The sequence below is a fragment of the Chaetodon trifascialis genome, chromosome 19 (assembly GCF_039877785.1).
Source record: "Chaetodon trifascialis isolate fChaTrf1 chromosome 19, fChaTrf1.hap1, whole genome shotgun sequence".
In the NCBI taxonomy this organism is placed as follows: domain Eukaryota; kingdom Metazoa; phylum Chordata; class Actinopteri; order Chaetodontiformes; family Chaetodontidae; genus Chaetodon; species Chaetodon trifascialis.
Genome location: NC_092074.1, coordinates 17,501,057 through 17,513,226, shown reverse-complemented (window position 1 = coordinate 17,513,226; position 12,170 = coordinate 17,501,057). Strand labels below are relative to the sequence as shown.

Below are 12,170 nucleotides of genomic sequence, written 5' to 3'. Positions count from 1 at the left end.
GCCTCGTTGTAATGTACCACTAAATTAAAAGGGGTTCACCACGCAGAATGGGTCTGACACAGAGATTAGCTGTTGCCAGTAAGTGACCTGTTACCTGGCTAACTGAACTAGCTAACGTCAGCGTACTGTGTGAAGCATATGACGGAGGAGTAAAAGAGGTAATATGGAATATGGGCCACACATCTGACCCGGAACTTGGACAAAATGATCTTTAAAAGTGATGCAAACTGGGAAGAGAACTTAGGAAGGACTTTACATACAAAGTTAGAGAGGGATTAACGAATTGCTGGTGCAGCCCAGTCCAGCTTACTTTTCCAGTCTTTGGATTTGCACCTACGGTGGTGTCCATGAGACCAATGCATAAAGTCTCTGTTGTGCTTTCTTAAGAGGAAGTTGCAGAACTAACCAGGCCAGTATGTCTTTCCTCCTGTTCAAATGACCTAACTGTCCCAGTTAGAGATGAACAGGACACTGGGGCAGTAGAGAACTGCCGCAGGAGCCTTTTAAGGGCTTCTTCTGCCAGGGTGAACCGAAGAGAGATGGAGGTTCTACACTGTGGGACATGGAGGGGGCTGTCCTCTGTAGTCGAAAGATGGAGACAAGTTGCAAGAGATATGTGTTTCAAATACCTTCTTGTGGCTGCACGAACTCCTTAGCGTGATGTCTAGGTGATATCCAGGCAAAGATGGTTCACTCAAGAAATCAGCGACTGGGTGTCTGGAAAGCATTGAGGGCCCTGTTAACCCGGAGAGCAGTGTGGCAGCTTGTTGGCTCCAGGCAGCTCAAAAACCCTCGCATGTAACATCTGCTGTTGGCTCTTTCTGATGGAGTAGGAGGAGCACAACACCACAGGTCTCTCTGGGTTTTATGCACCTGTCCTGAGGGCCTGGCGTCTGCCGAGGCATACATGTGCAGATTTGAAAGACTCTAGACTGTGAGGAGTGGAAGGAGCAAATGACCTGTTGCTTTCTCCAGAGCCAGTGCCTGTTTCTTGCTCTCTTACCAACCTGCAGCATCCACCTTTTGCTGAGGTTGAGAGGAGTGCTGAGTTTGTACAAGGAGGCCTGGTGGTGAAAAAACATGTCTGCAGTCGGTGCTAATGGTACAGTAAGAGCAGCAAAGTTATGAAGCACTTTGCCAACACTTCCTAAGAGGTCAGGGAACATGCAGGGAAAGGTGGGGACAAAGTGCTTCGGTGCTGGCTGGAATTCCACAGTGTCAATTTTTCAAAACTAGCAAAACAATGTTTTTAACTCAACAGCAGATGTTTGTTGTCATCTCAGTGTGGTTTTTCAAGTGTTTCACTTTTTAATAACAAGGAGAGAAGCATTTAATCCTTTCGTTAAGATTACATGTCAAGCTATGAAATTTAAGCTTTCCACTCGCCAAGGACATGTTGCAATGTCAACGGGTGTGTTAAAGTTTGAATTGTGCTTCAAGTGTCTTCTGGCGACCCTTGTTCTTGCTCCTTCCTTGGTGTCTTTGTTCTGTGAAAGAACAGAACGGTTAGAGTTTTTGTTTCCCCATTGTCTTCTTCTTCTTCTTCTTCTTCTTCCCCATATTTGGCTGTAGCTACACTGAATGCGATGGCTTGTGGCCTGCGTGGCTCAGCGTATGGCTGATCTAGCACTGAGAATACTGTGTGTGTCTGTTTTTGAGATGTTTAATTAAAGAACAGAAAATATTTCTGAAAAATGTTTCCCTCTCTCCTTCTCTTCCTGTTTGTTCATTTTGTAGCCCACTGAAATAAAATGACTCAACTAAATAGCACACTCCCACTCACACACACACATTTTCAGCTGCACAGATGTGTAATGCTATTGAATCTTTCTTTTATTTTAGCGGCTGATGGCCCAGGCGACCGCTTCATCATTGGAGAGTCCCAAGCTGGAGAGCAGGTTCGCGCCCACGTTGACAGTCAGACACACGTTATCTGTAGCTCACAAAAAAAGGCGCCACACACATAAACGCCCACATAACCTGTATATGAAAATAAAGCGCTTCACTTTTGTCCTTCACCTCACGCCTTGACCAGCTGTAATTGCACACCAGTGTGTTCCCCTAGCAGGTGATGAAAAGCCCTTCGCCCCAAAGCAGGGCTCCAAAGTCAAAGTGCTGCCAAACTATAAAACAGATTAGACCTCTGAGACAAGAGTAGGCTGCAGAGATTTACTGACTACGTCAACTTCTCATCTTCACTAAAATCAGCACACATGCGGACACACGTCTTCATATCCTTAACTAGATCTACACATTTTTATGCGTGTACTTTTTTACTTTTTTCTTGAACTTCGTCGCTCTTTTGGCTCAAAGTTTGTGTAATTTTAGTCATGTATGTCATGCCGTCTGTGTGTCTCTGCGCAGCCGACCCACACAGTGATGCCTGGCCAGGTGATGAGGGTGACGACGGGTGCCCCTATCCCATGCGGGGCCGACGCTGTAGTCCAGGTGGAGGACACCGAGCTGCTCCGCGAGTCTGAAGATGTAAGTCTAGCATTTACCCAATAAACAGGGGTGAAGATATCAGAAACGGTTGTGGTCAAAACAACCAGAATTCACCCTGTAAAGAAGTTTGCATGTTCTTCCCGTGCATGCGTGGGTTCTCTCCGGGTACTCCGGCTTCCTCCCACAGACCAAAAACATGCTCATTAGGTTAATTGATGACTCTAAATTGTCTGTAGGTGTGAGTGTGAGTGTGAATGTTTGTTTGTCATTACATGTGGCCCTGCAATCGGCTGGCGACCGGTTCAGGGTGTACCCCGCCTCTCGCCCATCGTAGCTGGGATAGGCTCCAGCCCCCCGCAACCCCGAAAAGGATAGGCGGTATAGATAATGGATGGATGGATGGATTCTGGTTGATTTAAATGTCGCTGAGACTAAGTTTAGCCCAGAGAGGTACAGAATACACAATGCATTTTGGTCTGGTATAGTAAGGAAAACTGCATCTGTTCATGTTGATATATCTGATGTCCAGTTTGTCTTTCAGGGCACAGAGGAGCTGGAGGTACGAATCCTAGTACAGGCTCGTCCAGGGCAGGACATCAGGTTAGTGTGGTATTGTGTTGGTTGCTATTTAAGGTCCAGTGTGTAGGATTTTGTGACATCTAGCGGTGAGGTTGCAGATTGCAACCAGCTTGCCTCATGGTGCTAAAAATGTGAAAAACACAAATGGTCCTCCCCAGAGCCAGGCATTGGTTTATCCGTTCTGCAGAAACATGGAAACAATACGGCGGACTCTGTGGAAGAGGAACGGCTTCCTCTCTACATACTTTATATTACCTTTCTGCCCATAGATCCTGCTAAATCCTGCACACTGGTCATTTACAATCAGAATCATAATTTTTGTCTTTTTGTTTGTTAGTCCAGCTCTTTAGCATACATCTCATAGTAAGCAGCATCCCTGAGCTGAAAGTTACACTGTGTAATTTAACTATAAATGCCAAGTGAAATGCTTAATGTCTGAACCAGAATGTTTGTTTGGGCTACATTTTGAAGCCTTTGTTAAGTTACTGTTGTCACCTCACACCTGAGATTACTCATCATACAGCAGTGCATTTTTCAGCATCCTTCCCTTTCTCTCTCTCTTTCTTTTCCTCTGATCCACCCTCTCTGCTGCCCCACCGTAGGCCTATCGGTCATGACATTAAGCGTGGGGAGTGTGTGCTTGCAAAGGGAACCCACATGGGCCCGTCTGAGATTGGTCTCCTGGCCACTGTGGGAGTCACTGAGGTGGAGGTCCAGAAATTCCCCGTGGTGGCCGTCATGTCCACAGGAAATGAGGTAAGGCGTGATGAAACCTTGCACTGTTTTATAGGACAGTCAGGTCGTTATTTTCATTTGGAACATGATAGCCCACACCATCAGATAAAGGTGCGCCACTGTACCCGTATTTGCCAGAGAGGTTGGGCCTCAGCTGCTGATGGTGACAACAATGTGCTATCTTTTTCTGACAGCGTACCTCGTCCGTATTTATGCACAATCAACATTGTTTGCTTTGACTGCGGACACCAGAACAATGTTCAGAGCTGAATGTGCACTCAGCTGTTTCACGTGTGCTTTCAGTTGTGAGGAATGTGTTTATCTGCGACCAGGTGGTTTCTTTTAGATGCAGGGATCATATCTGTGTGTTTTACATGTGACTGATGTGCATTTTCAGTTTCATGGGGTATGTGTAACCTTCATGAGGACCGTCTAAATTGTACAAATCAGCCATGAGTCACCTACTTCATGGCCACATTCCAAACTTATGAAGTGGTTTATTGTCCTCATCTCCCCTCCTTTGGCTAAGGCTAATGAAATAGAGGATTAGATGCACCGTTGTTACCCTCTCTCTGGACTGTGCTGCATTCATTTCTGAGACCTGGATGAAGACAATCTGAAACGTGTGTGTAGAGCTGGTGTTTACGACTTAGAATATACAGATCTCCTCATCGAGGAAACCCAAAGTTCAGATTTGTAGTTCTATTATAAAAAAATATGGAGGATAGAATGTATGAATGAAAAAAGCAGGTGCACATTATTACTGTGGGATGGCTTCCAATATTTCCAAAAGAGAAATAATCCATTCATATATTACATCATAATGCAGTTATTCATGCATTGACAAGGCCTGCAAATAATTGATTGAGGAAGTTGTTCTTCATTTTGTTTGTTTTTCTTAGATTAATCGATTGGTCATTTTGTCCATAAAATAGCACAGAATAGTGAAAAATGCCCACCACAAGTTCCCAGAGGCCAAGTCGACGTCTTCAATTTGCTTTTTTCGTCTTACCAACAGTTCAAAATCCAAAAATGTTCAGTTTACAATGATATAAATGGAATAAAGAAGCAAAATACTCACATTCAAAAAGCTTGAACCAGAAAATGAACAGCGTTTAATCAGTTTCAAAATGTATGCTGATTAATTTCCTGTTAATCAACTAATCAATTAATCATTTCAGCGCTATGTAAAAGCACAAGCAACACCAAATGGATGATATTAAAAACTTGATTAAAATCTTCCAAAACTTTACACTTTATTTTTCTCAGTCACCATAAAATATTGGATAATATTCTTAATCAACTAAATTCTCTGGCGATCACTTTATTGGTCTGTTTTTCAGAACCAACCCAACGGCAGGCTAAATATAGTAATAATATGGTAGAAAACGAAGGTCTTAACCTGTTCTCTTCCAGATGAATTATTATTTATTTACCCACCAGAATTCCTGCCAGCCAATAATAATGCCAGATCTGCTTATTATTTACACCAACTTAAAAGTGGATTGACTGTATAAAGACTGTCCTTAATGTTTCATTTCTCCTCATCTGTCATGGAAGCTGCTGAACCCAGAGGACGACCTCCATCCTGGGAAGATCAGGGACAGCAATCGCTCCACCCTGCTGGCTACTATCCAGGAGCACGGCTACCCCACCATCAACCTGGGCATCGTGGGAGACAAGTACGCCTGCATGTGTAGTCTCAGAACATTTCCATACTTGTTACAACTTGACTCTACTCTACCCCAGAACAAGCTCTCTGTTTCCCCTCTCCCTCCTTTATTTCCTCTCCTGTGATTCGGTGGTTAACTTGTGTGTTTGTGTGTCTTTGTGCCCCACAGCCCCGATGACCTTCTCAACGCTCTGAATGAAGGCATCAGCCGTGCTGATGTCATCATCACCTCAGGAGGAGTGTCCATGGGAGAGAAGGTATGATGGCAGAGCAGGAAGCCACACATCCAGTCGTGGCATTGTGTTTCACTGACACCTTGTGGTGGATTGGGGAATGACAGCCTTTACTTTAGAGTAAATTTTGATTAAAAAAAACACTATATATCATGCTTTTTATAATAAATATTAACAAAAAGTAATGATTATAAGCATTCATATTAGAAGAAGGTCTGATTCTCCGTGGCAATTTTTTAAATGTTTTGCTCTTTTATGTTTGTTAAATGCTAACGTTCATGTCTTTTTTAGGACTATCTTAAGCAGGTGCTGGATATTGATCTTCATGCTCAGATCCATTTTGGTCGGGTTTTCATGAAACCAGGGTGAGAAACCTTTATTCTCATGCAGTTTTGCACAACACTGTGATCACACGTTCAACAGGAAACTGAAATAGAACAGGTGCAAGTTAAAGACAGGCAAGATACTAAAATAAGACATGTTAGATATTTCTTACAATGGTGGAATGTATGTAAAATGCAACCTATGTTGTTTTTCTTTTTCAGTCTCCCAACAACATTTGCCACCTTGGACATGGATGGTGCTCGCAAGCTAATCTTTGCCCTCCCAGGTAGTGTGTGAAGTTGAGAGAAAGAGTGATTCACTCCGCTGATTCTGAGGAGATGTTACTCATATATTTTTCTCTCTTGTCTCTTCTCGCTGCCCTCTCTCTGTCCGTCCGTCTGTCCTAGGAAACCCCGTGTCCGCTGTTGTCACCTGTAATCTTTTTGTCATCCCCGCCTTGAGGAAAATGCAAGGCATTTTGGACCCTAGGCCCACCATCATTAAAGCAAGGGTAGGATGCACAGGGCAACCAGGGAAGCCTCGCTCCCTGGCTGAGACACACAAAGTTCATCTGTTGAGGCACTGGTGGCCACAGAAAGGGTTTTTTTCTGTTTATTGAAAGACACAAGGTATCCACTGATTCTTTATAATCCACAATCATTGTTTTAGTGATAAGAGGTTTTAGCCTTTCAGGTCCGACAAAATGTGTCAGTCCTATCAAGCGTCATTTCAAGAAGGGAGTCATGTTTGTCTCCGTCTCACAGAAGTCAAAAAAGGTTGAAAGACTTGTCCCTGTTTGCAACAAAAAATCCTTTCTTTTCTCATATGTGAATATCTGAGTGCAGATCAAAAAAATCTGCAGCAGAGAGGAAATTATAAAATGTGAATATTATATATAAGTTACGTTTGTGCTAAAGTTCCTGGGCGTATGGTTGCAGTCCATTGCATCTTAACTTATGATTTAATACTATTTTCATCATCCGCTTGATACATATTTATGACCACCATGTTTTGCTTTGACTTGGCAGAGGAACCAATCACGGCCCACACTGACCTGAAGGCCAGCTCCCTGGTTATGAATATTCAGAATCGTAGAGCAAGAAAAATCCTAATAATATCACACACACCCTGCACAGCCACAGCTGGTCCCCTGCCATCATGGGTGCTATCCAGAGAGCTTTGCAACAACATTTGCTGTTATAAAGCAGTTAGAAATCAACTTGAATGCATTACTGCCACTTAGTGGTGGGACTGATGGCCTGAAAGCACAGACGTAGCCAGATAATTTCCCTCAGCAGATGGCATCAGACCCAGGTCAAACCGTATTCTGGAAAAACCCTTTACCTTTGCCAACAAAGTTGGAAGAGTTTCCACTGCTGTCTGTACGTCTTGTTGCCTTTTTGAAAACATATAAAGTTTAGGAATGTGCAAAAGTACCTGGCAGAATCTGAGCGGGCACATAACCTTTTATCAAAGTGAATTAGACTTTGGTGATCTGGGATTTTTGCCATCGGACCTATTGTGCTGCATTCAAGTGGTGGAAGGAAAGTTTGATATCCAGGACTTGTTCTGGCTGAAAATCAATCTTTGTGGACACATGCTAAACAAACATGAAATCTTACTGAGTCCAAAGCTTCGTAGGTATTTCTGGCACAACTTCACCAACTACCAAGGTGCACAGAAGCAAAAAGAGTGTGAAGAGGCCAAAACTCCAGTGAAACTAGTGGATAAAAAACAACTTTCCTGTGAAACAAACATAGTTCAGCTTGTGTCCTTCACTGGGGTCATGAGTCCAAAGCTTTCCCAGGCTGCAGTCAAAGTTTGTGACAATCTACATTTAAACAAGAAACCCGGTGTTACTTAAAGTCTCTATATATCACATTCACTCCCCCCAAACCAGAAACAGCCACTCTCTTCAATGCCACCAGACTCCACTGACAAAAACAGTAATTTTATTTTGCAGATCATCAGAAAACACACTGCACCAAAACCATCTAGGTTAGTTTTTCCACTTTTCTAACAATCATTAACTTCGGTTTGGTCAAAATAATCCTTTAATTCACAAAGTTGGATGTGAACATATTCTGGCTTTAGACGCTGCCTTTCCCCACTGTGCATTGGTAACGTCTTCAGCTTGGGAAGGTGCTATTTCTTCGATGTGATTACGGACAAATATCCGTGGTGATGAAGAGGACTTGTTGATATACATCATTATAATGTTCCCCTGTATGTTTTGTCTCTAGTTGTCTTGTGATGTGAAGTTGGACCCTCGCCCTGAATACCACCGCTGCATTCTGACATGGCATCACCAGGAGCCTCTGCCGTGGGCACAGAGCACAGGTACGAAAGTGGAAGCCAGCACCGATACTGGGAAGGATTCTGCATGACAGGAACCGAGGGGACCAGATCAGAATGGGTCAAATGTGGAGCAGGGGAGTTGGGGATGAGTGTGGTCACGTGGCCACAGTGGCCTCCAGTACATGTCAATGAACAGTGAAGGTCAAAGCTCAACGCTAAAGTTAAAATGTTGTTCATGAAATCAGCTGTCTGTCATTAGGAACCCGGTGGTTGACGTAATGTGTTAATACGTTGTAGGTAAAGAATTAGGGTTAGGGTTGGGTAAAATACTAAAAATAAGCACATTTACTGATGTATGGTTACTTCATGTACATATTTGCCCATACCAGACTGGTTTTTCCCCTGCAAAAATGTGCTGTGGTTTTTGAAAAGGCAGAGAAGGCTATTCAGGCGTGGAGAGAAGTTCTGTTAAACGCCTTAACTCAGGCCATAATGGCAGCTGCAACCTCAGAGGATCTTCATCAGGGCAGAAACGATAAAGTAGATTGATTACCTTGTTACTCTACATGGACACACTTGAAGTAAACATTATTACCGCGGCCACCTTAGGTTCCCTGCATTTAGTGCATCTGACACTGATTAAAGCACTTGGCCTCAGTAGTCTTTTAACATTAGCCAGTTTGACGATGAAAAATAAAATAACTAAAAGGTCAAACTGCAAAACCTGTTTGAACTGTGACCAGTTTAATCATGTTCAGTTTCATTACAATCGGATGAAACACAAAGAAAATCTGCAATTTGCCTCATGGGTTAGATAGTGATTTTAAAGTATTGTGTCCCCTCTCTCCCACCGTCCTCTTCGCTGCAGGGAACCAGGTGAGCAGCAGGCTGATGAGCATGCGCAGTGCTAACGGGCTCCTGATGCTACCTCCGAAAACAGAGCAATACGTGGAGCTGCACAAGGGCGAGGTGGTTGACGTCATGGTCATCGGCCGGCTATGATGTCATCACAGAGGGACGGAGTGTCGGCGTCATATAGCGAGGGTTGGAATGGGTGGTTCACGGTGCATGTCCACATATCATTGACTATTCTGTAATATGCAACGGCACAGCTAGTTTTTATTGATTTGGATAACGTTGAGGTATAGTCAACATCTTGATCACAACCTAGATACATATGAAAAAATTAATTTAAAAAGATTATAGTATTTCAAACAAAGAAAATATAACTTTTAATGAAAAAATCTAATTATAAAAAGAGATTTATTCTGTAATATATTATTATGATTATTCTTATTATTATTATCATTATTCTTCTTATTATCATTATTATATTAAGGCAACTTTGTTCCTTTCATTGCAATTGCTTTGTGTGTTCAATGCTAGACCTTATCTATAGCAGTAGCATTTTAATAGACAGCTGTAGGTGCCTGCCAGGACAAAAAAAGAAAATTATTATTTTCTCATCTTTAGTGGAAAAAAATAATCTGTTTTTTGAAAATGAAGAAAACATTGAGAAAGACTCCAGATTTCCCATGGTGCTCAGCTAAGAGGAAGAGGGGGCACATCAAGACCGCTTCCTCTTTTGAGCGCCCATCAAGGTGACACTTCTGTTTTTCTCTCATTAGTATGCATCATAATGGCTTCACAAAGAGCTTTGCTTGTTGTTTATCTTGTGAGTCTTGTTTATGTGCGCAGTGCCAAATGCCTGGGCAGGGAAGAGGTGATGTTGGGTTGGGGAGGTGGGGGGGGCGCACCCCAGTCTGCCCAGACCCTGAAGCTTCCTTATATTCACGGTGACCGGGTGTAAACTCTGCCCCAAACCCCCCCAGGGGCGAGCTGAACCTGGGAAAAATAATCTTTTATTTGATCAACTATTTAAGAAAAAAAAAGAAAGAAAAGAAACAGCTTCTTTAAGTGCTGACAGCCTTTTTAACCAACTTCACAAAAAATGTACAGAAAAAATAAGAACCATATTGTACAGATATATGTGACCAGCACTCCTAAGGAAATTATTAAGCAATGAGGAGACATTGAACAACGCTGTACTATAACATTTTCTGTAATGATATGAAACTGATGAAAGAGACTAAGATAATAAAAATCCTTGATCATTATGTAAAAAAAAAAAAAAAAAGTTCTTGTTGGTTTTCCTTTTTTAATAAAATATATCTAAAGAAAAAATGTGATTTTCTTCTTTGGTATTACATGTTTGGTAGGTGATAGCCTGTAGGTTGAAGAAGAGCATGAATTTTGAATGAATGAGTGACGGTCTTACCTTCTTTACCGACCATTGTCGAGGCATTTTGAGCAAAGCGCCTCAGCGGATACAGTTACCACATGTGACTGCGTTTAACTGCATTAATATGAAGATTTTCATTCAAAAGGCATCTCTAAGGTGTTTGTACTGTCTTGAATATTACGATTTTATGCCACTTTATTCTTCTAGTCTACATTTCAAGCGGAAATATGGGAGTTTTTACATCACAATATTTATTTGAAAGCTACAGTTATCAGTTACTTTTAAGATTTTAAACACAGAAAATGTAGCTTTTCTTAATCATTTTTAAAGATTAAACCAATTGTGTCCAAAATTTGGGGCTTGTGACCTCTTACAAAACCACAATGTCTATTTGGGCTCCTGTCATGTTTGAGATTATTCTGTCTATAAACTGTTCCAGCAAGAAGCTTCTCACATGGTTTAATTTTAATAACTGTTCACAGGCCAGAAAGTCTAATTTTGTCATATATATAACTATATCAGTCACAGAGTGCTTTTCTCTGCAGAGCTTTACTTTAACTTTTGATATTTTAAGTACATTTTTGCAGATAATAGTTTTACAGAGGTATTGGTGTCCTTCATCCAGCAATGCGCCGAGATAAACAAAGACAAAACAAATGCATTGCAATGAATTAGTGCAAAGCAAATGGAGGTTTTAACTGTCTCTCTTTCCAGGAAGGTAAGTATTTAAGAATAGGGAACTGGCAGGAGAGAGCCTAATGAGGAAAAGAGGTTAAGCACTGAGGTGTCAGAAAGGATTAAGTTAATAGAAAATACAGCAGGAAAAAGGCAGCTTCAGGCTTTGGTGTAGATATTCCTGAAGCTGCATGAGATTAGACAGTTTCTGTTCTGCTCTGCAAGGTGAAATGACAGTAGATCCCATTAGTTGGCGATGATTAATAGCACTGTGACAAGAACTTAGTTAAATTCATCTATGTGACTGTGTATAAAATGTGTGGAATGTAAGGGGATCAGTTCGGAGATGATTGTAAAAAATAATGGCAAATTCTTCACACCCTCAAGTGCAATAAGCGCGTGTTTCTATTTTCCAAGAGATATATTGGGATAAAGAAGTAGACAGCAGGATAATTAGTGATCATTTAGGGTCTGTTTATGTGAGGAGGCTGGTAAGGTCCCACCACTGCCAAACACGAGGAAATAATGAAGGAGATATTTAAAGGTCAAATATGTAGTAATTGAAGAGCTTGACTGTAGATAAAAATCACAATTCATGCTTTCAGCTTCTCAAATGTGAAGATTTGCTCATCTTAAATTACAGTAAACTGGATCATTTTGAGAAAGAGAAAGGGATGACATGCATACAAGGGAGAGAGCAAGAGAGAGAGAAGAGAGAAGAGGCTGAACCTCCTGGAGGACAAAGATCCAGATCCAAACAGCTGGACTGTGGCACTGAGAGCCAGGAGAAAGAGGGGTTACAGTAGATTCAGTAGGTGGATTCAATGAGATTGAGCGACCAGCCAGAGGGAGAAAGTACAGAGTACTCGGAATATGCAGCTGACTGAAAATTAGGGTAAAGAGATGAGGTTTGAGTTTGGCTTTAAAGGCTTCAACAGAGTCCAGTGGTCTGATATCAGCAGGTTGC

General features: G+C 41.9%; 1 protein-coding gene across 15 annotated transcripts in view; it reads left to right on the top strand.

The window, feature by feature from the left end:
• Positions 1 to 10,460, top strand: part of gphnb (gephyrin b) — an 88,723-nt gene extending 78,263 nt beyond the window's left edge. For 7 of the 15 annotated variants that reach the window (XM_070986842.1, XM_070986840.1, XM_070986837.1 and 4 more), the window contains 11 exons: positions 1,843 to 1,898; positions 2,365 to 2,484; positions 2,975 to 3,045; positions 3,627 to 3,780; positions 5,320 to 5,441; positions 5,601 to 5,688; positions 5,956 to 6,029; positions 6,210 to 6,277; positions 6,396 to 6,499; positions 8,232 to 8,328; positions 9,155 to 10,399. In XM_070986842.1, the coding sequence (XP_070842943.1) occupies positions 1,843 to 1,898; positions 2,365 to 2,484; positions 2,975 to 3,045; positions 3,627 to 3,780; positions 5,320 to 5,441; positions 5,601 to 5,688; positions 5,956 to 6,029; positions 6,210 to 6,277; positions 6,396 to 6,499; positions 8,232 to 8,328; positions 9,155 to 9,288 (1,088 nt within the window). In that variant the 3' untranslated portion in view covers positions 9,289 to 10,399. Of the gene's footprint in view, positions 1 to 1,842; positions 1,899 to 2,364; positions 2,485 to 2,974; positions 3,046 to 3,626; positions 3,781 to 5,319; positions 5,442 to 5,600; positions 5,689 to 5,955; positions 6,030 to 6,209; positions 6,278 to 6,395; positions 6,500 to 8,231; positions 8,329 to 9,154 lie in introns of all 15 variants that reach the window. The other 8 variants (XM_070986843.1, XM_070986833.1, XM_070986835.1 and 5 more) reach the window with 6 other exon arrangements.
• Positions 10,461 to 12,170: the final 1,710 nt, after the last annotated feature.